The 24,534-nt window shown below is 43.9% G+C and overlaps 1 protein-coding gene across 1 annotated transcript in view; it reads right to left on the minus strand.

Moving 5' to 3' along the window:
* AFF3 (ALF transcription elongation factor 3) overlaps positions 1 to 24,195 on the minus strand; it is a 328,958-nt gene extending 304,763 nt beyond the window's left edge. Inside the window, exon 1 of the mRNA XM_086769428.1 lies at positions 24,128 to 24,195. Coding sequence (XP_086625554.1) covers positions 24,128 to 24,180 — 53 coding nt within the window. The 5' untranslated portion in view covers positions 24,181 to 24,195. The remainder of the gene's footprint in view (positions 1 to 24,127) is intronic.
* Between the last annotated feature and the right edge of the window lie 339 nt (positions 24,196 to 24,534).

The raw sequence follows: 24,534 nt of genomic DNA on the forward strand, positions 1-24,534 counted from the left end.
CAGTGCATCTGCTGCGGCTTGCTTCCGTGCAACCGCCGCTTCCTACACGGAGCACTTACGCAGCTCATGGTGTAACTGTCCTCTCTGCGGGAAGCGCAAGCCCTTGTGCACACCCACCGTGGTAACGTGCTTTCCCTGTGCTCTGAGTCATGGCACGCCATGAAGGAAAAAAAAAAGGGAAAGCGATGCGCTCCCCTCAAGAAGCACTTGTCTCCTCCTTTTGCATCTCTCTGAAATCACAGATACAGAGCACTTATACACCTGATACAAGAAACAATTATGTATTTGTGCCAAATATGTTACAAACCTTGTTCAGGAAAGTGGGATTTTTTTCCATAAAAACTGGCCCTGCAATGCCATCAAGGTCAGCTTCTCAAGAGATCGAATTTCTGGCCATTTCAGGAGAGCAAGAAGTTAATGGGTGTGAGAAGCAGGAAAGGAAGAGTGAGATAGTCTGATACACATATGTAAGGAAAAAGTGAGGGCTGGGCAGCCGTGTTTCTGTGAATAAGAAAGCCCTTCCCACCGACACACTGGAACTGTGCAAATGCTGGCCTGAAAAGAAAAAAAAAAAATCCGAGTTCCACATGGTAGTTTTTAATTTAATTCATTTCCATGTGAGAGGTTTAAAACATCCTATGTTTTATGATACTTAGGAAATTTTAATAAAAGCCTAGAAAATCTGGAGATCTTTCTACTACTACATAAATAATTCCCCTGCCGGCACTCCTGGGGAAGTGCAAAGGCCACGTGAAGATTCATCCCCTCCTTACCTCTTCCCCCTCCCCAGCTTTCCAGGGCACTTCAATGTGCGGGAATCATCACGTTCTTCCGCAGACTCCTTTACTGAGTCAAAATAACTGATTCCAGAAATTTAATCACAGAATCCTCCTTTTATCCTCTAATTAGGAAGTGGTGCCTGTCAAAATTAAAGTGGCATGCTTGTAAATATTTTCAGGCACAAAGGAAGAAGCAAAGTCAGCCGAGCAATTTGGTAACAAGAGAGGGAAAAGTATCCCAGATCTTCTGTATTCTTTAGTTACAAGCGATGAGCTCGTTTTTATTTGGGTGGTTTTACACAATAAATTTTAAAGAGTAGTTACTTAAGTACATCTAAAGGTTAAACTTTCAAGCAGCTAATCTGTATCTAAGAACAAGTAACTGTCAAATACTTAACCTTTTACAGATTAAAACCGTCTGCCTAACAGATGTGAAATCATCATTGTTGTAATTGTTATAAGTAGATATCTTAGCATTTTCTGGAGATAGATCTTTTTTTTTTTTTGAGCAGTAATTTTACGCCCTAGGTCACTTGCGTGTTCATGGCTGTGATAAAACCACTGCCTTCCAAGAGAAGTTACATGCCAAGACTTTATAACTGGTTTCCAGCACCAAAGTTATTGGTTGTAATGGGCAGTTTTAAACTATTATAAAATGAACTTGTAAGGTGACTGGAAATGTTTTATTGTTCGGTTGCTGTAAGTGGTTGTATAGGTGAATTTTCACAATAGCATGGCCAGTGTATAGGAGAAAATGCTTCAATTTCTTATAAGCTGTAAATATTACTATAAAATATTGCTCTTAGACAACGTTTGGTAGAAATACACTCAGGTATTAGAATATGTCTAAAATGCCATTGTATTATGCTTATCAGTTATAATTATTAAGGATATAGGAGAAAAATGTTTATGCTGTGGTAAGTGAGTGTAGAAATGGTATTTTTTCCCACATGCTACTTATATATAGCAATGCAAAGTACCTTGAAACCCTTCCGATACCACTAAGGAGATACATGTTCCTACACAGGTCTACATTTAGGCCAGTGTCCTGCAACTAGACCATTTCTCTCTTCAATCACAGTGAAGCGTAATTGTTAGACTATCCAGCAGCCAAGTCAGTTTATAAATCCAGTATGTTACATTCAGACATACAGGGTTTGCAGGTATAGATTGGCTTGGCCTTCATCGTGCTGCTGAACATGTGTTTCCCGTTCAACTTTTCATAGTTTCGTATCATCTCAGCTCTGTACATCAGAGGTCAAGAACCTGCCGGTGTGCGATGCTGCACGGGGTCCAGCACAGGCTCACCGACTGCCCTTCGCAGACCACAGCCGCCTCCCCCATCACCTTCCCTGAAAGACCTTATTTACTCCAGCAGGACATTTCCCGCATGTATGTGTTTTGAGCTCCACACCAGATACTCAACCTGCACTTTTTTTCCAACTACCAAGTAAATACAGTTTGAAACAAGATTTTATTATTATTATTATTATTTCTGTTTAATCCAGGTCTGTTGCACAGATTGATATGTGCTGCATGATCAGTGGGGTTTCCTTGGGAAGCAAAGCAGCAGACCATGGTGTCTTCCCATCATCTGCTTCTCCATCATCTGCTCCCTCTTCCCCGGCTGTTGCTTTGAACATGCTAATTGATTTCAACCAAAACTGACAGAGGTTTCAAACAAGTCCTACTGGAAATCAGCAGCTGTTTACCCAGTGCTAATAACTCGGTCCTTTATCCACGGCAGCTGATGGCAGCCAGCCGTCCATCAGCACGCGAGCATCCTCCAGTTCAGGCACAGCTCTGAAACCGCCCCAGCTGCTGGTGTTTTCTCCCCAGGTCAATGAAGCGGAGCACGAGGGAGATACAATCACTGGGAAAGAGTTTACACAGTGGGGTTGCTGAGCTCAGGACACAAAACTATGGTCTGGTTTTGGTACTTCCACTGCTCAGGGAAGTTTTTTTTCCCCTACCTAGATGACTGATAGTAAAAAAAAAAAATACAAAAACCCAAAAAACCTGAGTTCTAACAATCGTGAGTTAGAGCCTGTAAGCATTAGAAGTCCAATCCATTGAAGATGGAAAAATGAGATTTTTGAAGAGCAAGAAAATTGCCAACAACAAGCACACACTTTCTTGCAAAGTACTCTGCAAATGACCTCTCACACCTTGACTCATCTGAAAGGGAGATGCAAAAGTTAGAGCATCACCACCGCCCATGTGAGGTCATTTCCAGGACACAGTGAAGCAATATGCACTGACCTGCACGCTGCATCGATGCAGTTTCCATACAAGTTTATTTGTGAGCTGAACTTGAGCAGAGAATGCCAGCTGTTCCATACTGTAAAGTGGATTTGTCATGTGGATTTATCCATACTTTTGTCCATTAAGTCACCCTTGGGAACAAGCACTAGTTAGAACTCTCTGGTAGATGTGAAGGGTTTTTATGCGGGGGGGGGGGGGGGGGCGAATGTAGCAATTCCAAGAGACTGGAGCAAAAAAAGAGAGGTATTATTAGCATATCAAAAGGCATCTGAAATATAAATTATTTGAAAGCACATCACTTTATATACCCTGTTAATTACATGGTTAATATTATGGAATCTGACAACTCCCCATAGACACTAGGACTATTGATGAGTTCCATTTTATGTTAGAAATTTCTCTCTTCTTGTGCAGAATTACCTCTTTAACCTCTTTCAGTCCAATAAATTCACATTAAAATGTGACCAGGAGTGACAACCTTGGGAGAGGACTAACCTCTCCCTCTATCAGGTCATTTTAGCCTCAGTCTCAAATTGGTACAGCACTCCCATAGCTATTAGCTCAGCGCTTCTCCTGCCTCCTGAGTAGATGAAGCAGTATGTCTAATTAATTTACAATCCTTAAGTACAAAGGTACTTATCAGCAAAACTACATTAAAATCAAACCACCAATAAGGTAATCGTAAAATCATAATTTTCTGGGATGTTTTCACTAAATGCCATCTTAGCTTTGTAGCTGAATGTTTTCCAAAGTCTAGCCTTATAACTGTGTGAAAGTCAAATATTTGATACATTACACTATCTCTTGATCCACAGGAGAAAAAAAAAAAAAGACAGATACTCTTTAACACAATGAAATGCAATTTAAAGTGAAGTCAATAAGATACTAACCTCTTATCCTCAAATGAGGGCTACGTTATACATCATGGGTTAGAAGCTAAAAAAGAAGAGAATGGTTCTTGCCACTCATAATTCAAAGACTGTTGTCAAAAGCTTTCTGTTCATAGAAATGCTATTGGTTTTATTCAGCTGGCAAAAACTGTGCAGTGTTCTAAGTAGCTCAAACAGATCACTTTTTTAGCTATACAGTTCAGAGCCAAATTTTCCTGAACAGCATAAGGACTTGATTTTGCTAATGTATACATGTTGCACTATACCCAGTTCCAGAAATAACCGGCGTCCGTGAATGCAGGCTGGGGTCTAGGGAGGATACATGCTAACAGCCAGATTCCCTATTTTGCTTTGTACTCGGAGAGACCAGAAAAAAAAAAAAGGTTGCTGCACTAAGAAGCCATCTGACAGCACAAAGCTCCAGGAGGAAGCTCTGCTTCTGCCCAGCTCCCTGCCTGCTTCTCACTGATGAGAAACTACTGAATATTGGGGTGAGAAGCAAGGGGCACACTGCAGCACAGCAGCAACCAGTGAGATTCTCCACTGAGCTCCAGCCACCCTTGTGAAACTCTCTTTTTTGCTGGGGCCAAATAGCAGAGGGACATGAGGATCCTCTCCTCCCCCTCCAGAGGCTGAGGAGAAAAGAGATGATGTGTAAAATCTGAAGCCCCCTTCACTCCCTCGTTTTCTCTGGTTGTCAGAGAAGTGATGCTTGCCAGCATCCTCAAGGGCATGGGCAGCCTTTTTTCTCCCTCCTTCCCCTGAATAAACCTCTTTCTGTAATCAAGCCATTCCTGCATGGTCAGGGGCAGCAGAAGAGAAGCTGAGCTCATGTGCTGTGCGGAGCTGTCAGCATCTCCCTTAAGGAGGGCAGGTTGCCAGCCTTCCCAAGACAGTTACGTGGTGGCCTGGCCTTCAGCAGCCCTCACTTCCCACCACCACATTCCCGTTCTCTGTCACGCACAGGGAATCCTTTACACCACATCCTCCTTTTCCCCTACAGCCATACCTGATCAGCACAACCTAGTCCTAGGCTTGGTCCTCCCTTTGTGGTCAATGGAGCTTATGGTCCTATGTGGTCAAGACAGAGAGAGAGAGCAGAAAGCTGGACCAGCCTGAGGCTTTGCTGCAACAACCCAGAGGTGGGTGTTCCAGAGGTGGAACAGATAAAGCCTTAGGTGGGAAACCTCATACTGCTTGCTCGTTGTTGTTTGGTGTGAGTGGCCCTGAGGAACAAGCGACAGCAGCGGGAACAGACAGAGACGTTCTTGCCAACAGGAACAGAACAGGACGCTTATTTGTCTCCATCTTCTTTCTGGAAGGAAATCATCTGCTACTGCGAATGCTGAAATCTGTGCATCATGCTCATGTCTGCACCAGGTTGAGGAGTATGACAGAAGTTGCCAATTACAGATAAAGGCTATCTTCAAAATTTGGATAGAAGCCCCTAATTTTGACTGCTCTACCATATAGCAGTACTTCTCATTCCTACAAGACATGCCTAGAATTTGGTACGGGCATTACACTATCTATATTTTAAATCTATACAATCAAATTCAGTTAAATGACTGCACATATGTGTGTAATTTTCCACATACCAATGCCAGCCCCCTGCAGACTGTACAGCAGGCTACTCAGTTTACATCCTCATGTATTTCGCTTGCTCACATATAGGCAGGCCCACAGTTACTGCTATTCTTCTAGAAATCCGACCTGCTGTCTCCTGGGGATTATTATACATCTCACCAGAAAATACTGACTAGAGGATCGTTCCTGCGTGAGAGCATAAGGACACGCATGCCTTTACCCTTACGCGCAGCACATGCCTTTTCCCCAGGCACATACCTGGCAGGTGCAATCCAGACCTTCATTTGTCACTCAGACACCAGTAATGGGCTCTCCAGAAATACTCTAAATAGATTAGATTAGATGAGAATGATCTTCTGTCTTTTTAGACCATCTTGCCATTAACAACAAAACTGGGTATATTTTCCAGGCAAACATGCTTTCTCTGAAAAACTAAGAGATAGGACAAATGTTCCTGTCTCCTCTGAAATAACGTTTACCAGTTCTCGCTAGAGAGAAGCAGCTGGCTTCAGTTAATCTGGTGGGATAAGGTTAAACTTAATAAATGTAATGACATTAAGATCTAAACCTTCTCCTAAAAGCCTTGGGTACAGGAATGAGCTGCATGGCTGGGTGCAGAGTTAGGCACCCAGCTTCCGAAATGGATCTCACAGTGTTGCGCCGGGTACCAAAGCTCCCTGTAGTGAGGATGGGGAGAAGCCAGCACCCGACAACCAGCTTCTCAACACCCAGAGGCGATGCTGTGAGCCAAACTCTGTGTCTGCCAAAGGAAAATGTCAAAGAGAACTTATGGTTTTTGCTGTGATTAAGCACCATGAAAGCAGGACTCACAGCCGAAGTCCCATCCGTGTGCCTCATCTCTGGAAACATTCAAGGCCAGGTTGGACGGGGCTCTGAGCAACCTGATTGAGTTGGAGATGTCCCTGCTCCTTGAAGGGGTGTTGGACTAGAGGACCTTTAAAGGTCCCTTCCAACCCAAACTAATTCTATGCCCTCTTGGGCATTTAGGTCACACAATCGCCGGGGGGGACGACACCTCTTTTTGAAAAGAAAACTAAAGTACACAGCCAAGTACACTGTTTTGATAACATCCTAGTGCTTAAAACACCAGCATAAGAAAATGGGAAGCCCAGATCCAAGTATTTGCCGAGCATGGGGTTCACATCCACAGATTCAGTCTCAAGGAAAACACACTACTTATTAGGCCAAAGGCTTTTCTGTGTGACAAGCCCTTCACCACCCAGTATGGAGCTGGGAACGGAGGGACCACGGGACCAGGAAGAAAGTGGCTGAAACATTCAGCTGGGAAAGGGGGAGTCCTGAGTTCCAACCCTCACCTCCCTGGATGCCATCATCCCAAAGCTGTATAATGTGTGATGTGCAAGCAGTACAGGCAGTGTGTTGCCACAGCACATCTTGGACTTCTCCAGGCTCTTATGTACTGGGCTAACGAGTCTGCGAATCCCAAAAGTGCCTCTAGGCATGTGCACTACCAAAGCTGGAACATGTCTAAGTGTGCTTCTACCAGAAAAGCAGGGCATCTTGGGTGCATAGTTGGGTTGTGTGGGGTTTCTGAATTGTGGGGTTTGCTATGTTAATTGTGCCTAAACTGTGCATATAAACCACTATATTGCTTCTTGCTTAAGAGCTGTAAAGACTGAAGTAAGGATCTGCTTTGGTGGCACACAACCAGCTAAATTAATCTCCTGGCATAAACTTGCAGTGCTTGGTTCAACGAAAAAAATCAAAATCTAATCTCCAAATAACTCAAGAGGAATTTCTGGATGATGTGGCAATCGTTAAGCATATTAAGTGACAGATATAATGAAAGTGATTTTTAGTGGTTCAGATAGGCAGGCAGCTAGTACGTTAGTACCGCATTCAGCTTCCAACCTAGGTATGTCTCCAGCCTGCTAACAAGCATCTTTTGTGGATTACTTGCTATACTTTGACCTTCCAGAGCTGCTTGCTTTTTCTTCACGCTGGAGACCTAAGATTCTTCTGTGCTCCCTTAGTCTGTACTCTCCATAAGCAATAAAACTATGTCTCTTGCCTTAACTGGCTGACTTTCTCAGTAATCACACATCTTAGATTACAGACTTCAGGATTAGATGCACCACTGTATGAAGTACCGTACAATGAGCAACCTACTGACTTTCTCTCATGCTTAGAAAATATAGTTTCACAGGTAAGTCTAGTTCCACCTCTCTCCTTTTAAGCCTATCAGGTGTCCATGCCTAAAAAAAAAAAGGTTAATCTGGCCCACATCCTCTAGGAAGCTTTGGGCATGTGTACGTAGCACAGCGTGGCAGAGATCCCCAAGCTAACAAAGACCAAAGTGAGCCTTCACGTACAGCACCATGCAGCCCCATAGGTCAAGGAGAAGCATAGCTGTACCCACATGACACTGAGCCTAAAATAGGTGGTCTTTCCTCCTGCAAAAAAAACACGGGACAAAGCTGATAGATGCAGATGTTGTTCCCTACAAAGACAGCTAAACTGCTTACAAGTATACTGACACAATGTTCGGTGCAACTGGTGCCAAATATCACAGAGCGTCACTTGAGGTAAATACAACCCCAGTGTTAATAATAATAATATCATTTGTTTTTATCATCACCCAGTGTATTTTTGTAATGTCTTTCAATGCATCTGGCCCATATCAACTGTATGGTGATTGAGTGTTGTTAGTAAAATTACATAAAATTAATTTTGACACCCTTTCTCAGAAATGCCTGTTCTGTTCTTCTATGTCCTTGGAATAAAATGTTTTGATACCAGTCGTTTTCTTCAGAGGAAATCGCTCCCCAAGCTCCTGTTGCTACCCCTCTAGCTGCAATACTGCTGAATGTGTCATATCCAAGCCCTGCCTCATCATCTGATTTCTGCTAAACAAGTCCACAGTTATTTTCAAATATTCTCTTCTGTGTCTTGTCATTATTAAAAGAAGGTCAGTTCCTGCGCACTTGAGTAAAAATATGACTGATGCGAATTTTCTGGTGTTAAAACCATGTATCACACACTAAGAAAAACATCAGGTGTACTGTTTACCTATCAGGAAAAAGACTGATATCACACATGCTAAAGACTTGACCCGAACATGTCCCATATTTGGTGGCATTACTTTTGTGTGATTGCTGAAAGCTGAATTTTTGCAAGTAGATAATATTCATGAATGTGTCACGCCTCACTATGTCATTGTGCCAGAGACTCATTAAAGATCTACTCAAAGCTTCCTTCCTAATTTATATTTCTTCTATGAGTTGCTTTGATTTGAGAAATCTCTTTCGCAAAAGGAAAGCCGTCCATTGTTTGGACTCTAAAAGGAAATATAGGTATTTAATTGGTGGATGTGGTTTTCATTATACTTTCCGTCTCCACCACAAACGCTCTTCATAAATTGTGAAAAGTCTGTTGGCAGCCTGTTGTATCAGACTGGAGGTAGCTGACTCGATAAGCATGTCGCCCAGCTGAAGAAAAACATGAATTCCCTCCAACTTTGCTCAGAATTGCTAATTAGCTTAAAGGCAGCATCCTGAATTGGCATAGAAAACCACCGTGATAAAGTCCTAGGGATATGCACAACTATAACTCGATAGGGTCTAGTAATATCTCTAGCACTTGCTGGTTTATTGAAATCCTGCTAGCATCTTTGCTCTGAATATACTCCTTATTTAAATACACATGCAGTGATTTACGATCCAGTAAAGTCCCCAGCTTCATTTCTATGCAGCCCATATCATGATGGTAAAGAAGCCCCATTTGCCAGAGAGATTAAAGAGGGAAATGTTTTCGTTTTTATAACATCAGTCACTCAGTCTTACAGGGTTGAGATCCTTTTCCTCTCAAACAAATGCAGAGGTGGAGGTAAAGGAAGCACTGATCCAGTCAGAGTTGCAATCCTCTGCTGTCATTTCTCAACAGGGCTTGTTCTTGCTCCACTCAGACAAAAAAAAAAAAACCAAACTTTTGTGCCTACACCTGGAGTTTCCAATAACCAAGTGGCAAAGCAGCATTTCCAATAGGCAACTTGCACGTGGCCACCTTGTTTTCCATCACATGGAGATGCTTTGTGCCAAGCCAGCTGGTAGAAAGCAACCTTTGGACCATCTTAGTATCTCCATGGTGGCCTGAAGTTCACAACTTTTGAATGTCCTCAGCGGTGGGAGGACAATACACAATCACATCATGAAACCATCAGGCTCTAATCTCTCCCCACCTGAGACATGCTGACCTCCATCACCCTCAGGAAGGTCCTCACGTATTCACAGCTCTTAAAACTAAAGCTGTCCTGGAAGAGTCATTGTTTTGGTGCAAACTCAGAGGGTACTCAGGATGCTGATGCCCTGAAGTGACAAGAGCACTCACCTGACACACACAAAACCTTCCTGTAAAGAAACTGAAGAATAGATTTCAACTTGTGAGGACTTGAGGTAGAATTTGCAAAATATGCCTAAGTTGACAGAAGGAACACATTTATGGGTGTGGGTTTTTTTATATTTTCAGGGTGCTATCATGGCTTGAACGAGCACAGGCACACTGAAAAATGATGCTCAAGCTCTAGTTTCCCATATGCCCCCTCCCTCTGGACATGCCTTGGACATGCTAACATGAAAAGAGGAAGTCAGCAGTTTTGCCAGGATTCCCAGGCAAGACAGTCAGAGTGGAAGCCTGACATCCAGAAGACCTGGAAAATGGCCAGTTCATGCGCAGCATGTCCATCCTGTCTGCCTGCGTTCAGGTGCATCAGATTTATTATGCATGTGCAGATCATCTGATTTATTGCCATGGTTTATTTCCAGATGCAGCCAGGCCAGCAGCACGTTCGGAACATGGTGGATTTACTGCACATAGACGGGACATCTGTGAGCGCACACAATCACCTTTTCTCCTGAGACTTCCTAGGAGGAAACACGGGAACCATACTCAGACTTCTGGATTCGCTTTGGTTGTGTACTTGTCTGCAGGCAGAGACAGACTCCTGGGATAAAGTAAACGCAGCTACTTTCGCATACTCTTAGAGTGTATTTGTGAGAAAACCTGTTTGTACTCTTCAATCCTCGAGAGGGAACTGTGAGCGGATAAGGGCGAACTAGCAGCACGTCAATAGAGCTAGCTTGTTTCTCCACCACACAGCAGAGACATTAGCACCTAATGAGTTACGATGACTTCAGCTTTAACAGATGACTTTTCTTCCGCCAACCGAATTACTGTATAAGCACCACTGAAATTTTATTAGCTGGTTTTGCATGTGAATATGAGTTGAGGAAAGGAAAGCACTTGAGTTACATGTTTGTTCAAAAAATCAGAATTCCTTTTTCTTTAAGGCTTTCAATGAGAGGTACATTTCCCAGTAATTTCCAAAAGCGGGAATTAGGGTATATTTGACTAGCATCCAGATGTGGGCTCCAAGACTCGCTCTGATCCGAAGCAGCAGTACTGGAGGAGTACTCCACAGTAGTACTGTAACAGGTATATTTAATTGGTTCCCGTTGGTGCCACACGTATTCAGAGGAGGTGCTGAACTACCTTGAAAAATACCCGATAGTTACCAGTTTCAGTATGCTGAGCCCTGAGGAGTGTCTCTCCTCACTTATTGTGGGAGGGCTCCCAGGTAAGTGAGAGGTTACCTGCATCTCCAGGTATGGCCCCAGGGAGCTCTCCCACACCCCTGCCCATGACACTTCTTCATGTACCACCCCTCCTGATCCTACTCAGAGGAGGGGGCTTGTTTCATTCACCCAGCCTGTGGCTTTCTGCCCTCAGAACAGTGTCTTGTGCCTCCACCACACAAGCACCTGGCTTCCTTGCTGTTCCTGCAGCTGAGCCTGTGACCTTCAACCTGACCTTCTAGCCATCATTATAGGTAATTCTGCAGGTTCCAGTATCGTGGGCATGGAGGTGGCATTTCTCTGTGTCATTTCACAGAGATTGCTCTAGTGCACTCATTGCCTTTGATCGCACATGATTTCAGGTGCCAGTCCTCCCACAAATAACTCCCTGGCACTGAGATACATCGGCCTACACCAGGGAATCTCCAGAACTTTAACACATTTGGATTATCTTCGCTCTAAACTGCAATGACTGAGACTTAGCTTACCCATCTACTGAGATCTTTGGGCAAAGGGCATTTTTCTGCTGCTACACACACCTCTGTTTGCACAACTGGACTTCAGAGATGAGAGCCAGCTCCAGCTGAGATGCTGCAGGAAACAGCATTTCCCAGGCAGGATGCTTTGACTACGAGCCCCTTTTCTTTACTGCTCTTCACTGGTTCCCACTTTCCTCACCATAAAGGCCCTTTGCTGCCTATTTCCATCCTTATGAAAAGTCATTACCAAGAGTTATTACAAAAAATCTGACTCTAGCCTTCTCTTGGCCCATCAGGGCAATTCACTCTCCAAGTTTCCAGTTAACACCTTCAGGGTATCCCTGCGCCGTCACTTATGCTTGGGAGAAGACCTCATACACATGCATAAAATTGCTTCATTGTTCTTTCTGAGGTTCTTGAAAAGAAAGTCCTGGTTTCTCCCACCATGCTCACACTCATGCATTTGGCAGCACTGCGAAGCTGGCAGTTTGCTGTGTCCACTGTTTATTTGGATTATTAAAATACTTTATGTTTTCTTTCTGACCAGTTTTGCCTATATCCATCGTTTTCTTCTGTCTTCCACTTTGTCTACAATGATTTTGGTCCCACAGCTGGCTCTTTGCCCCATGTCTGAATGGCATCTAGTGCGGCAAATATGGGTCCCTACCTACAGATGCAAAGTCCAATGGTAACGCACGTGAGTAACAGCAGCAGCAGGCAGAAGGGCAAAATAACATAGCAGCCACCCTCTCCTGGAGCCAGTGCAGAGCACTCACCACTCCAGTCCATCAATGAAATACTGGTTATGATGGGAACATGAAGAGTTTCACTATTTTTTCTATTGGGGTAAAGAGTTAGGCTGTTTCCTCTTTTGGGAAGCCTTCACTGCAGTTTAATTTCAAATCATCCGTGCTCCAGAATTAACCGCAACTTTCATTATTTGACTATTTTCCTTCTTCTTTTTAACCTAAATGATAATTTATTCCTTCTTTTTTTTTAGCTATAGGTTACTTCGCTGTGTGCGAGTGTGTCACAGAAGTAATTTTTCTTGTTACTTTGACAAACCTGACATCTTGCAGCTGTTACACATCTTGTTTCAATTACATCTCTAGACAAAAAGAATTCTTAAAGCCCGAAGGCTGCAGATGGCTTCCTGGTGAGGGGTTAACTCCAGCTTCATATTAAAGCCTTTTTAGGGGTCCCTTTTCTTGGGCTGTTCTCTTCAGTCTCCTTCTCTTTTGTTCCTCTAATTCTGATGCCTGACTTACCATAACCCCCATTCCTCTCTGGTCACAGGAGAGGAACTGGAGTACCAGTCCCCATCCCAGCCTCCTTCCCACCCAGAGGTGCCTGGGGGGACGTGAAGTATCTGTCACTTGAACCTTATCTCCACATATCATGCAGGCTGCTTACAGCAGGGCACAGCTGAAGGAGCACAAATCAGAGGAGTCACAACTCAGACCACCACTAATCCCTAATAAATTCTGGACTGTCCCACAGACTTGGGAAGCCCTTGACAACTGGTGATGCTCTCAGCATCTGGCAAACCACTTGTGTCTAATTGGGTACCCTGAGATATTTACACTGTGCTCTAATGGTTACAGAAGAGATTGATCACCCCATTCTTGGTATCTATCCAAAAAGGGTATATAAAATCCTTTGATCTTGCTAAGGCAGCAAAACATGTCTAACCATCAGTTATGTAAAGGTGGTTGTTATTAATTTGAATACTGCACAGAAAGGAAAGAACAGAAGTACCATATAATGAGATATATTAAGACTACAAAAGAATTAAGTGAAGCCGTTATGTTATGAATCATGATTTTATTGTTTAGCAGTCAGCTCTTGATGTAATTCAGATAATAATGAATGGGCTAATTCCTTCCACCTTTATTCAGGCAAAATTTCCATTGACTTCAAAGAGAAAGTTGTCCAAGTCAGGACTAGGGACTGCTGCATCTATCCCATTATTTGCAAATGCTTTTCTGAATATAAAGTGTTCCTTTATAATGGGCTATCGCCAATAACAGCAACATTTACATAATATAAACCTCTTACATAAGTGTCTTTCGCCTTCAAAAAATACTTTTTATTCTTATTGCAAACTGCCACGTTAAAAGTTCTTCCGCAAACCCTAATATTTACTAAAGTATAGGAGCATACAGACTTTCTTAGTGTACCATTTTGATCATCTTTCCTTATGCTCCATATTTTTCACTTGAGTTTACCATATTTTTTTTTCCTCAGGAGAATGTGTTATTTATTGATTATTAGCAAAGAGATGATTTATCCTTGCAAATATTTCTCTTTATCATACAAAACAGATTGCCAAAAATGGGAAAATGTGCTCAGCCTTGTTAGATTTTAACAGATGCCAGGAGTATTTGAGGAGACAAATGAATAAATGGTCCTACATCACTGTTTTTCTCACTCTATAGTTCTATTTATAAGTTAATGCCCTATGTAATATCTCAAATTGATATTTTTAAGTAATTCTTAAAGTAATGGCTCAAAACTTGAAAAATGTGTTAAGCGTAATACTTTCTGTTTTGATCAAGGAAGGACTCTTCAGGTTTTTTACAAAACCAGAATATTTTTCTCTGATTATAAAGTATGCACTTCCATCTGGAACTTATTTTGATATTATGAATCTTAAGGCCTCGGAAAAGCACACAGAACAATGGATGGGCACTACTTGATTGCTTTAAATTGAAATTAATTAATTATGAAACAGCTGCAATAGTCTAAATTACTTATTTTGCCTTTCGGTGAAAATGAATTTACAGGCATTTGCAAAGCATACAAAAATAAAGAGTGAGACAAGAAAGTCTGTAAGAAGGGAAGTCATGTAGAATTGTCTATGATCTGTATTTCAAGAAAGTAAATAATTAATAGCTCCAAAGAAGCATATTAGAGATTGCTCTTTCTATTACACAGTCAGACTGAGCAGTAAAATAATGCTTTAAATCTCAACAACAAATACAGTACAGGACTCAGTAGAGTTTACCTTTCCAGATCATCATTTTTTTCAGCTGAAAACAGCGATTTTTTCACATTACAACCAGACTGTGACTTGAAAGAAGCTTCTCAGTCATTTAGTCAAGACAGATGAGCAATGAGTGTTAGAAAAGCTACCAAGGCATCAAAAGATCTACAGTCAAGGCCATTAAAGAATAGCTAATCTGCTCTAGTTCTAATTCTCCACTAATGGGTTTCCTTAAATGTGCTTTACATCAGCTGTAATTAGTTCAAGATCTTGCTACTTACATACTTCTAAGAAGAACAACAACAAAAAAGGTTGCATTTCTACCATACTGTATGTAGTCGTGTTCACGCAGCCATGTACCCAAGCTAGTCAGTTATCGTGCAGTGCGAAACCTTGAAGAGTGTCACAAAGAGATACTTTGCTTGGGCCTACAAAAGCTGATGCAGGTCCAGCAGCAACAGCATTTATCTAGGCTTTCCTTTGTTGGAGTTATCTCCATGCCATTTTATTTCAGAAGTCACAGAATCAACTGTACTAAATGGCCAGGGATACATTAAGCTGCATATATTGGAAATATGTGCACTTTTGCTACCAATGCCATGGGTTTGGAACAGATTTTCTGTCAGCGACAGTGACAAAAAAAAAAAAAAAAACAATTCCAAAACCCTTGCCACATTTAGCGCAGAGCATGACGGAGTTTTAAAGGGATTCACTCCTTCTTAGAAAAACATTCTTTTATCTGAAAGAGCAGCAGTCTGACTCAATGATCTAGGAGAAAGGTACAGCCCTGTGGCCCTACACTGTGAAAAGAGGTAGAGCTCCACAAGCTAGCTGCAAGCATGCTGGCATACCCAAACACGCAAGGCAATGTGGACCTGCTGAAGCAAGTCCAGAGGAGGGCCACGAAAATGATCAGAGGGCTGGAGCACTTCTCTTGTGAGGAAAGGCTGAGACAGTTGGGGCTGTTCAGCCTGGAGAAGAGGAGGCTCTGGGGAGATCTTATAGCGGTCTTCCAGTACCTAAAGGAGGCTTATAGGAAAAACAGGGAGAAACATTTTAGCAGGGACTGTTGTGATAGGACAAGGAGTAATGCTTTTAAAATAGAGGGAGGTAGATTCAGACTGGACATAAGGAAGAAATTTTTCTTACAATGAGGGTGGTGAAGCACTAGGAGAGGTTGCCCCAAGAGGTGGTGGATGCCCCATCCCTGGAAACATTCAAGACCAGGTTGGACGGGGCTCTGAGCAACCTGATCTGGTTGGAGATGTCCCTGCTCCCTAGGGTTGGACTAGATGACCTTTAAAGGTCCCTTCCAACCCAAACTATTCTGTGATTCTATGCGGGGATGCTAATTCAGATCAGTTGGGATCACCATGGTTTTCTTGCCGGGAGCCTTTTGTACTAAGAAAATCCTGACAGTCTTCAGGCCTAATCACAAACAAATCACATTGTAACATTAATTTACTCTTTAAACTGGCAACATTCAGCTAACTCGAGGTCATCATCCTGCAGAAAACTTTACACTCTCCTTGCCAAACCCAAATGAAGAAATGCACACTTAGCTTTGTTACTTTGTCCTCTAAAAACAATTGATGACATGACAGGTTCCCTCCGTGACTACTTCAGGAACAAAAAAAATGTAAAAAAGTAGCTTCTATTGGATGCATATCAATAGAATTATCTTCTCCAGAGTACCTCTGCCAACAAACTCCGTTCATTTTTGCTGGACTGAGGTTCAGCCACCTACTGGTTGTTCTACCAACTCGCTGTTCACAAAGGAACACAAAAACATTTAAATTACATCACTCCCTCCTAAAATCAATAGAGCTGAGAGATGAACCCTCCTGGTCAATCAGAAGCAGTCAATGACAGAAGGAATCAACTTTTTCTGGGTGCATCGCTAGGAGGTATACACCACCTGGCAACGTCAGAACAAAAGCTAAACCCCTACAGAGGAGGTTTAGGGCACCTGCCAACACCCACACATCAGAACAGGCTCCCCAAAACTTTCACAGTGACCAAAGCAAAGAAGGCAAGGATAGAAACAGGAAGACGGATGGTAGGAGAAACCACTGCTGAGATGGCTTTTGAACCTGAACCCTGCAAATGCACACTTCACCAATGCTTTTTCCTCCTGATCCATCTGTCTGTCGTAATTGCATTTTTCATACCACCACAGGTCATAATAATACCCTGGCACCTAGACTGTACCATCACAGTGATGCAGGGACTAGGAAGGCCATCAGTTTCTCTCTAACGGATTTCAAAAGTGATACATGCAGTAAGAAGTGATCACAGTTCAAGGCAATCTAAACATACTCAGTGTAAGAAGATACCACCTTCATCCTCTATTTGTCCACTCCTGCCATTCAGCCAAACCAGCCTGAGCCACAAAGGACTCTTTCTTTGGTCCAAAACATGTGAAAACAACCACACAGAAAGACTGGGTTACGTTAAGAAGTTCTGCGGTTTTGTCAGATTCAACCCTCTTGGTTTTCATTTTAAGTACTTACAGTTGTGGATCGTCTTTATTGAGAAACAAAACATAGCAACAAAAAGCTTCTTAGAAAAGATTTCTGGTCCCTTCTGCATAATTTTAAGGGTTTCCTGACTGCTGAGACCACCACTGCTGCATTGGAACTAATTTATTTTTTTAAAAAATACATAAATGATCTCTGAGGAGAAGTTTAAATTGCATTCCTACTGTCATATTTCCCAAGATACATTTGTATCCAGGTCCTTGGTACACACATGCAGGGTAAATTTTCCTGCATAAGAGGATAAAACGCAGTCAACTTAAGTCACTAACACTACGTTTTGTTTGCTTAAGGTATGAGGAAAGCTGAGATACCAAGCTGTAAGAGAGGAACAGTAGTTTTGCATTTTTACCTTTGAAAAGACATAAAACAGACATAGAAAACATGTAGCCCAGAATAGTAATAATTGCCATCATGTTCATTTAACTGTCACTACAGTTCATTCACTCTTTCTCCTAAATATAAATTCGTAGTTGTCCACAAATTATTCAGAAATCATATAGATTATGATCTGAGTATTAAACTACGAGTGTCCATTCTGCCGCTCCTGGGGCCTTAGGCAGCACCAGCAAGCATAATCGGTGTCTTAACACAGATTTTAAGAGACAGAAGACCTGTGAGTTGCCCTCGTGGTAACGCTGCGAACATGGAGGGTTCAGCCAGAGCTGGGGGACCAGCGGGCTCCCCGGGAGCAGCCAGCCAGCAAATCCAGCCCCCAGCCCCAGCACTAAAACGGTAATTCCCCAGCAAGGCAGGGCTTACGAAGGGGTAATTTTGTTCAAAACCAAGGAAGCTTCGTTACAGCTTTCCCTTTTCCTCCTTTCAGTTTTCCACAAAGACCTCATGGTTTTCCACTGGAATCAGCCCTACAGCTAATCAGCCCGTATACAGAGAAATTTCACCTGGGTTTCCTAGAAAATACCGGTTTTCTGGATCCTCATTTTGTGAGGACGTCACTTCAAAGTTAGAACTTGATCAGTCTGTTAAATGAGGCACCATCTCACACAGAATTTAACCTCCTTGTTTTCTAGCCGTACGTAGTATCAGTTTTTCTTCATTTCTATTGATTTGATTTTATTACTTCTTTTGTTAAAGTATAATCCTGAGTTTAAGGTATCTCTGAACACATGCTGCAAATAATTGCTGGAACTCTGTTTAACCATGCTTTGTTGTTTGCTAGTCATAAATATGATGCAAATGGATTAATTTGTTATATGAGGTTAAAAACCTTGCAATTAAACAGTTGCTCTCTCTAATGAGCGTGTTGTATGATGTTATTCCTAATATATGGATGGCAAGATGTTCCCACAGCCAGTATTTCTTCTATGTCTTTTTTTTTTTTTCTTAATGGCCCATATTTCTCTCGCACTAGTTTTAAGAAACCTGGTATTTTCCTTGAAATATTCACATAGAATGGGAAATGTCACATGCACCTCATGCCCTCTTCCAAATCCTTCTCCAGTAACACAGAAGGAACATACAACTTCTGATGGAAAACACCAATCTACAAGTCTGAGTGCTAGGAGGAAAAGCCCAAAGGGCTGTTCCCCTCCTGCATCAAACAATTCAGCGTGGGCACTCAAACAGCTCTTGGGGGAGAGAGATGAAAGCACATTCACTATCCTACTGGTGTATCAAAATTTCATTTATCGGGCAAAAACAAAGCAAAATTTTTTTTAAAATAATTATTCTTTAAAAAAAAAAAAAGATCGAGTACTGTAAACCTGAGATGATGGGACAGATCCTCATCTGATATAAACTGGCAAAGCCTCTGGACTCAATGGAGACTTAAACCAAATGAGGAGGATGTGGTACACTACATCCAGCAAATGAGCACTCACGGCACGATAGACATATTTTTAAAATACTATTATTCAGCTGATGTTTATAAAGTATTATGACCACGAAAAGCTTGCTCTTCTTCTTATTTATAATGTTCAGCACATACAATTTGTTCAGTGCTGCAAGAAAAAAACCCCTCAAACAATGAAAGTAATTCCTGACCCAAAGGGCTTCCAGCCTAAAAAACAAGCATCAGGAAGAGAGAACATGCTGTGAAAGTGGGAGAAGGGAACAGTCTATAGTTATTATTCATGTTATTGTTTGCTCACAACTTACAATCATCACAGAAAGAGCAAATTTTTAGATGGGGTCTCAATGAGGGGAAGGTGGTAACTGTGAGTTGACATCGGGAGGAAGGCAGAATGGGGAACACCACAAAGATAGAAATAACAAGGAGATAAAGGGAGTTTCAAGCATTACTCGAAGAAAGAGGCCAAGAGCTATAAGGAAAGAAATAAGGGACAAAGTCCAAGACACAGGCTGGAGTAGAGCTGTAAAGGAGACAGGTAAAAGAAGACACTAACTTTTTTTTTTTTTTTTTGTGAGAGGGAGGTATTATTGCTGTGTATTGTCTGTAAAAAGGGTAAACTGGCCTAGCCTCCTACCCTACTGAGAGAATGGTTGGAGCGACCCCTCTCCCCCTCAAACTAGCTGCTTACTGTTATCTGAAAACAAACATCTTGATATTCTGCTTTGACTGAAGAAGCATTTGCAGAATTCACTTTCTAAAATTGTCTCCGGTAGATACCGCGCAACATGAGAAAAAAAATCTTGACTTACACGAATATAAAATGTAGTGACTAAAAGCTAGACAACCTGGGATCAAGAAGTTACAAAAGGTTCATTTATAAGACTGCTGGATGTCTGGCCACTTTTTGTTAATAGCAACTTCCAAACAAAACTCTCATTGACTTCAAATGGAGCAGGAACAGACCCAAAGATAGCAAATGAGCTAGTAATTCAATACATGGTCTGTAAAACACACTGGGCCACCTTACACTGTGGCATTTGATATTGATCTCAACTTGGAAGCTATACAGCTATACATTTTTTACATGACTATCCAAGCCCTGCAAAACTGATGCTCAGTCAAAATACCCAGAAGTATCAGATAAGTACCAAATGAACTGATCACATACTTGGCTTCTTTTACCTAAACAAACAGTGTTTTGTTTGTGGCTAACAAACATCTTACACTCAAAATTATTTTCTTGTTTGGCACAACACAGTAAGTGCTTTCATAAATCTGCTAATTGTTTTTAATGAATGGGAAACAACTCAGCCTACGCATGTATCTTACAGAAGCACACGAGGAGAGCCTTTCCTAAGTGGTCTTCACCAGGGCTATTGCTCTGCTTAAACCTTAGCACAGAGTTAAGGACCTGGTTGAATTTTTATCTTGATTTGTTAAATATGGCAAATAACAATATGAATGTCTGTAATGCAGAACTTGTCCTGGCACTCCAATAATTAAGGCCTTTGCTCTGCTCATTGGCTGCTTTCCATCACACGTAGTATGTTTTCTGCTGTACAAGAGGCATAGAAATCACCTCTAACTGAGATTTTCCATCTCTTTTTGCCTGGTGTAAACAAATCCAAAGCTATAAGGCACCAGAGAATCCACATCATTGAGTCAGGACAAGTCAAACTACACATACGGCACACAAATAAATGCATGGAGAAGGAAAAACAGGAGATGGGGCTGCGGCTTGAAGTCGCTAGTGCTGTGTGTTTGGGATAACTGTGTTAGTCAGTGGCAAAAACACTTGGAGTTAAGTTGGGCTGATCATCCTGAGATGTTCCAGAAAAAGCTTAGCAAATGGGTGTGAGTTTTGTTTATGTCACAGACTGGTATGTTTTCTCAAAATTTCTATCTGAGTTTGTACTCAGCTTTCAGTATTTGAATTATAGTTGTTTTCTGGGAAGCAGAAGTGTTACTGGCATCAAGACAACCTGGAAAAACTACTATTTAGTAGAAAACAGCTTCCAATATTCTCCCATTGCAGTTTACTAGTTAAATACAGTCTTAGAGCCATGACACAATGTATTACTACATTTTTTATGCTACAGCAAGGTAAAAGACATAGCATGTATTAACTGGAGAGCAAATTCATTAATAGTATGAAAGCAACAATCAATGAGAATCGATTAGCATGCTGCTGTTCATCTGGAAACCCCTTTTGATTTTCCAAGAACATACCAAATAAAAAAAAAAGCACTTTAGAACAGCACGTTAATATTTAATTACTGCACTTTTAAGCAAAACGTTCACCAAATATTGCAAAAAGTGGATTTTCAGTCATAAATTAAGTGCGCCATTATGACTACATTCGAAAGAATAAAGGACAACATTAAGTGTTGCTCTTTGCCATGAAGTACTTCCTATCTATGTGGTATATTTTATTTCCCTTTTTGGCAACAACTGCGCTCCTTTGAAGGCATCCTGGCAAGCCTTCGGAGCTTAAAATTAACATGTCAGCTTTGTTTTGGTCAGTTCAGTGCCTTATCCAAATCGGGTTTCTTGAGGATGTCTATAACCCGCCCATCAGCAAGCGGGCAGGGCAGTGGGAGGGCAGCGTGACACGGGCGCCCCGCCTGCGATGGCAGACTGACCCAGGGCCCTTTGTCACAGCCGCTGTGGCACCCGGGCACTGCTGGCCTTCACCATCGACTTCATAAGCTTTTGCTAAGCAAAAGTACGTTTTTATTGAATACTGCTCCTTTTTTGAAATTACTGTCCCAAACCCTTTGCCACTTAACAATAAACTTCCAGCCCCTGATCTCTGACAGTCCAAGCCAAAGCCCACCAAGTGAAACCTCGTGCCCCAAAAGGACGCAAGCACGCAACAGCAAACACCTGCCAATCTCCCGCTCCCCCCATGGGCTCCGCTTAAAGCGGGTGTGACCCCCGCACTAGGCACCACTTTGGACACTTGTGGGTTCAACCCCTACATGGGGGTGAGCGTTCAGTAAGGAATGCCAGCCCACTGCTGCGTAATGGCTTTTGACGCGCTACGTGAAGCCCTTCTGTTGAACCTGTCTTCTGAACTGCAACAGCTACAGAGGAAAACAAACAAGGGGATCTACGAAACCACAAAATCGTTTGCAGCGCACATACAGACATTTTTTAAGCAGATAATTTAGGTGGAAAATGGTTGATGTCTCTTTGGACCTGTACAGGAGCTTTATGGCGACCACAGTTGTTTGAAAGCAGCTCCACACAAGTCGAAAAGCGTGCTAAAAAGGGCACAAAAAGGAGCAACTGCCAGACGCAGCCTAAAGCCCTGGCTTTCCAGAGTCACATTGTGAGCTTTTCAAATCCAACATTAACTCCAATAGCCACCTTACAGAACAGACTAATGAACAGCACGCTTTTGCTGGAAAAAGAAAATTCCCCCGAAGTTTGTCTTCGTTCAAGGAAAAAGGGAAAAGCACTCAAATGTATGAAAGTAGTATTTCTCCTGCTCTTGCTTACTAGAAAACCCACTGAATTTAATTGTAAAACCATGCATTTAGGTTGAAAACTTAAAATCGGGCCAGAGATAAATGTTATGGTTTGGATATAAACTGAATATTGGTATTTATAATTGAAACGAGGACATAACCTTAACTTGTGTCACAGGCAGAAACACTGTAATTAAAAACTTTTATGGGGCAGTAACTAATTTTGTATTATACGTGCTCTTTAAAGTTCCCACAGCAATATAAAAGTTTTATTAGGCTGGATGTTATCAATGCACGCATTTATAGGCACCCGCACGACGCAGCGCAAGCTGTCCTCATCATCCCGAGGTCTTTTGTAAGAAGCGGCTCAGCTCAGGGGGCTCGCTGCTCCCAGCTTATTTCCTTACACCTGCCACCAAAGAGACGAGCCAGCCCCGTCGGACACGCACCTTACTGAGAGAAGCTATAGATCACCCAATAGATATTTTTTAAAATTAAATCAATGCGGACCGTTAAGTCACTTCAGGCAAAAGTAATCTCAGCTCCCCAAACTACCGACCTACCCGGCCGGACGAAAAATGGCACCCACCGGACCCACGGCTGAGGGCAGCCCAGCCCCGACGGGGCGCCCACCCCGCTGGGGCAGGCACCCACCTGGCCACGGGGGACGGGGGGGGCGGCGGGGCCCCGCGCCATCCCACCCCCGCGTCCCACCGCCGGGTGGGGTCCCCTGGGATCGCGCGTGTCGTCGTCGCCCTCCCCCGCCGCGCCGCGGACCCCAGCCGGCCCCGACGGGCGCCCTCCCGGGGGCTGCGCGCCTCCCGCAGCAAAACTCCGGGACTTGGCAGAGGCAGCGGCTGGGGAAGGTGGTGCGGGGGGGAGGAGGTTGCGGGGGGAGGGCAGCGCTTTCCACCTCCAGCCGCTAATGACATTTCTAGAAATTGTTTCCCCTCCTCCCCGGCAGCTCCGCACCCGGCAGGGATGGGGGTGCGCAGGGGGAGGTCAAGGGCATGCAGTGGTGGGGGGGAAGGGGCAGGAGAGAGCAGAGGAAAGGGTCCAGGGAGCGGGACCGACCCACACGCAATAAAGGCGGCCTGGGGGGAGTTGCAGGGCGAGGTGGGGGTGTGAAAGGGGCGTGCAGGGGGGATGGGAGATGAGCTCCCGGAGTGCAGCCCGGGGTGCCAGTGGCGGCTGAGCACAGAGGTTTATTGGGGGGGGGCGGGGGGGGGAAGCGGAGAATCCTCCCCCCCAGCCAAACATCACATTCACCTCCCGGACTCATCCTGGCAGCCAGGGGAGGCGGGGGGAGTCCACTCTTCCCTCTGCCCCTCCCGGGCCAGCAATGCTGGGAGAGTAAGAGGGGAGACACCTCCCGGGGCACTGCACCCTCTCCTGCCAATTAACGCACCCGCCGCCCCAGCTACCGCACCCCGAGCCACCGCACCCCCATTTACCGCATCCCCATTACTGCCGCACCCCCAATGTACTGCACCCCTCCAGACGAGAGCACACCCGCCCCAAATTATTGCTACCCTCCCTCCTCCAATTATTGCACCCCCTCCAGTTATTGCAGCCCCCCTCCCAGTTATTTCACCCCCTCTCCCAGTTATTGCCCCCCACTCCGCTATAGCACCCCACGCAGACACTGCCTCACTCGCGAGGTTTTTTTGGGGGGGAGTGGGGAGGAAGGCAGAGGCGCCACTCACCACAGAGAATCCAGGTCCCACTCGTGAAGGAGAGCGAAGTCGAAGCTGTCCATGGTGCGAGCGGTGTCAGCCCCGCCGTGCCGCGCACACACGGCGTCCGGGGCGCATCTTAACTGCGCCGCGCAGCACACGCGCGGGCGGGGACGGACCCCACGCCACCACCTTCCCCTCGCTTCCCCCTAAAAAAAAAAAAAAAAACCAAAACCCACCCAACCCGTGGCACCGCTCGTTCGCAAGCGGCACGGCTCGGCTGGGCTCGTCTCGGCCGCCGCCGCCGCGCTCCGCTCCCGCCCCGCTCCCCCGCGCCTCCTCCCTCCCGCCCTGCGCGCCGGCAGCGCGGCCGAGGCGGCGCCCGCCCCGCGCACGCTGCGCCCGCGCAGCCCCCGCGCAGCGCCCGCCCGGCGCGG

This window comes from Chlamydotis macqueenii, chromosome 1 (assembly GCF_036417535.1).
Source record: "Chlamydotis macqueenii isolate bChlMac1 chromosome 1, bChlMac1.mat, whole genome shotgun sequence".
Classification (NCBI taxonomy): domain Eukaryota; kingdom Metazoa; phylum Chordata; class Aves; order Otidiformes; family Otididae; genus Chlamydotis; species Chlamydotis macqueenii.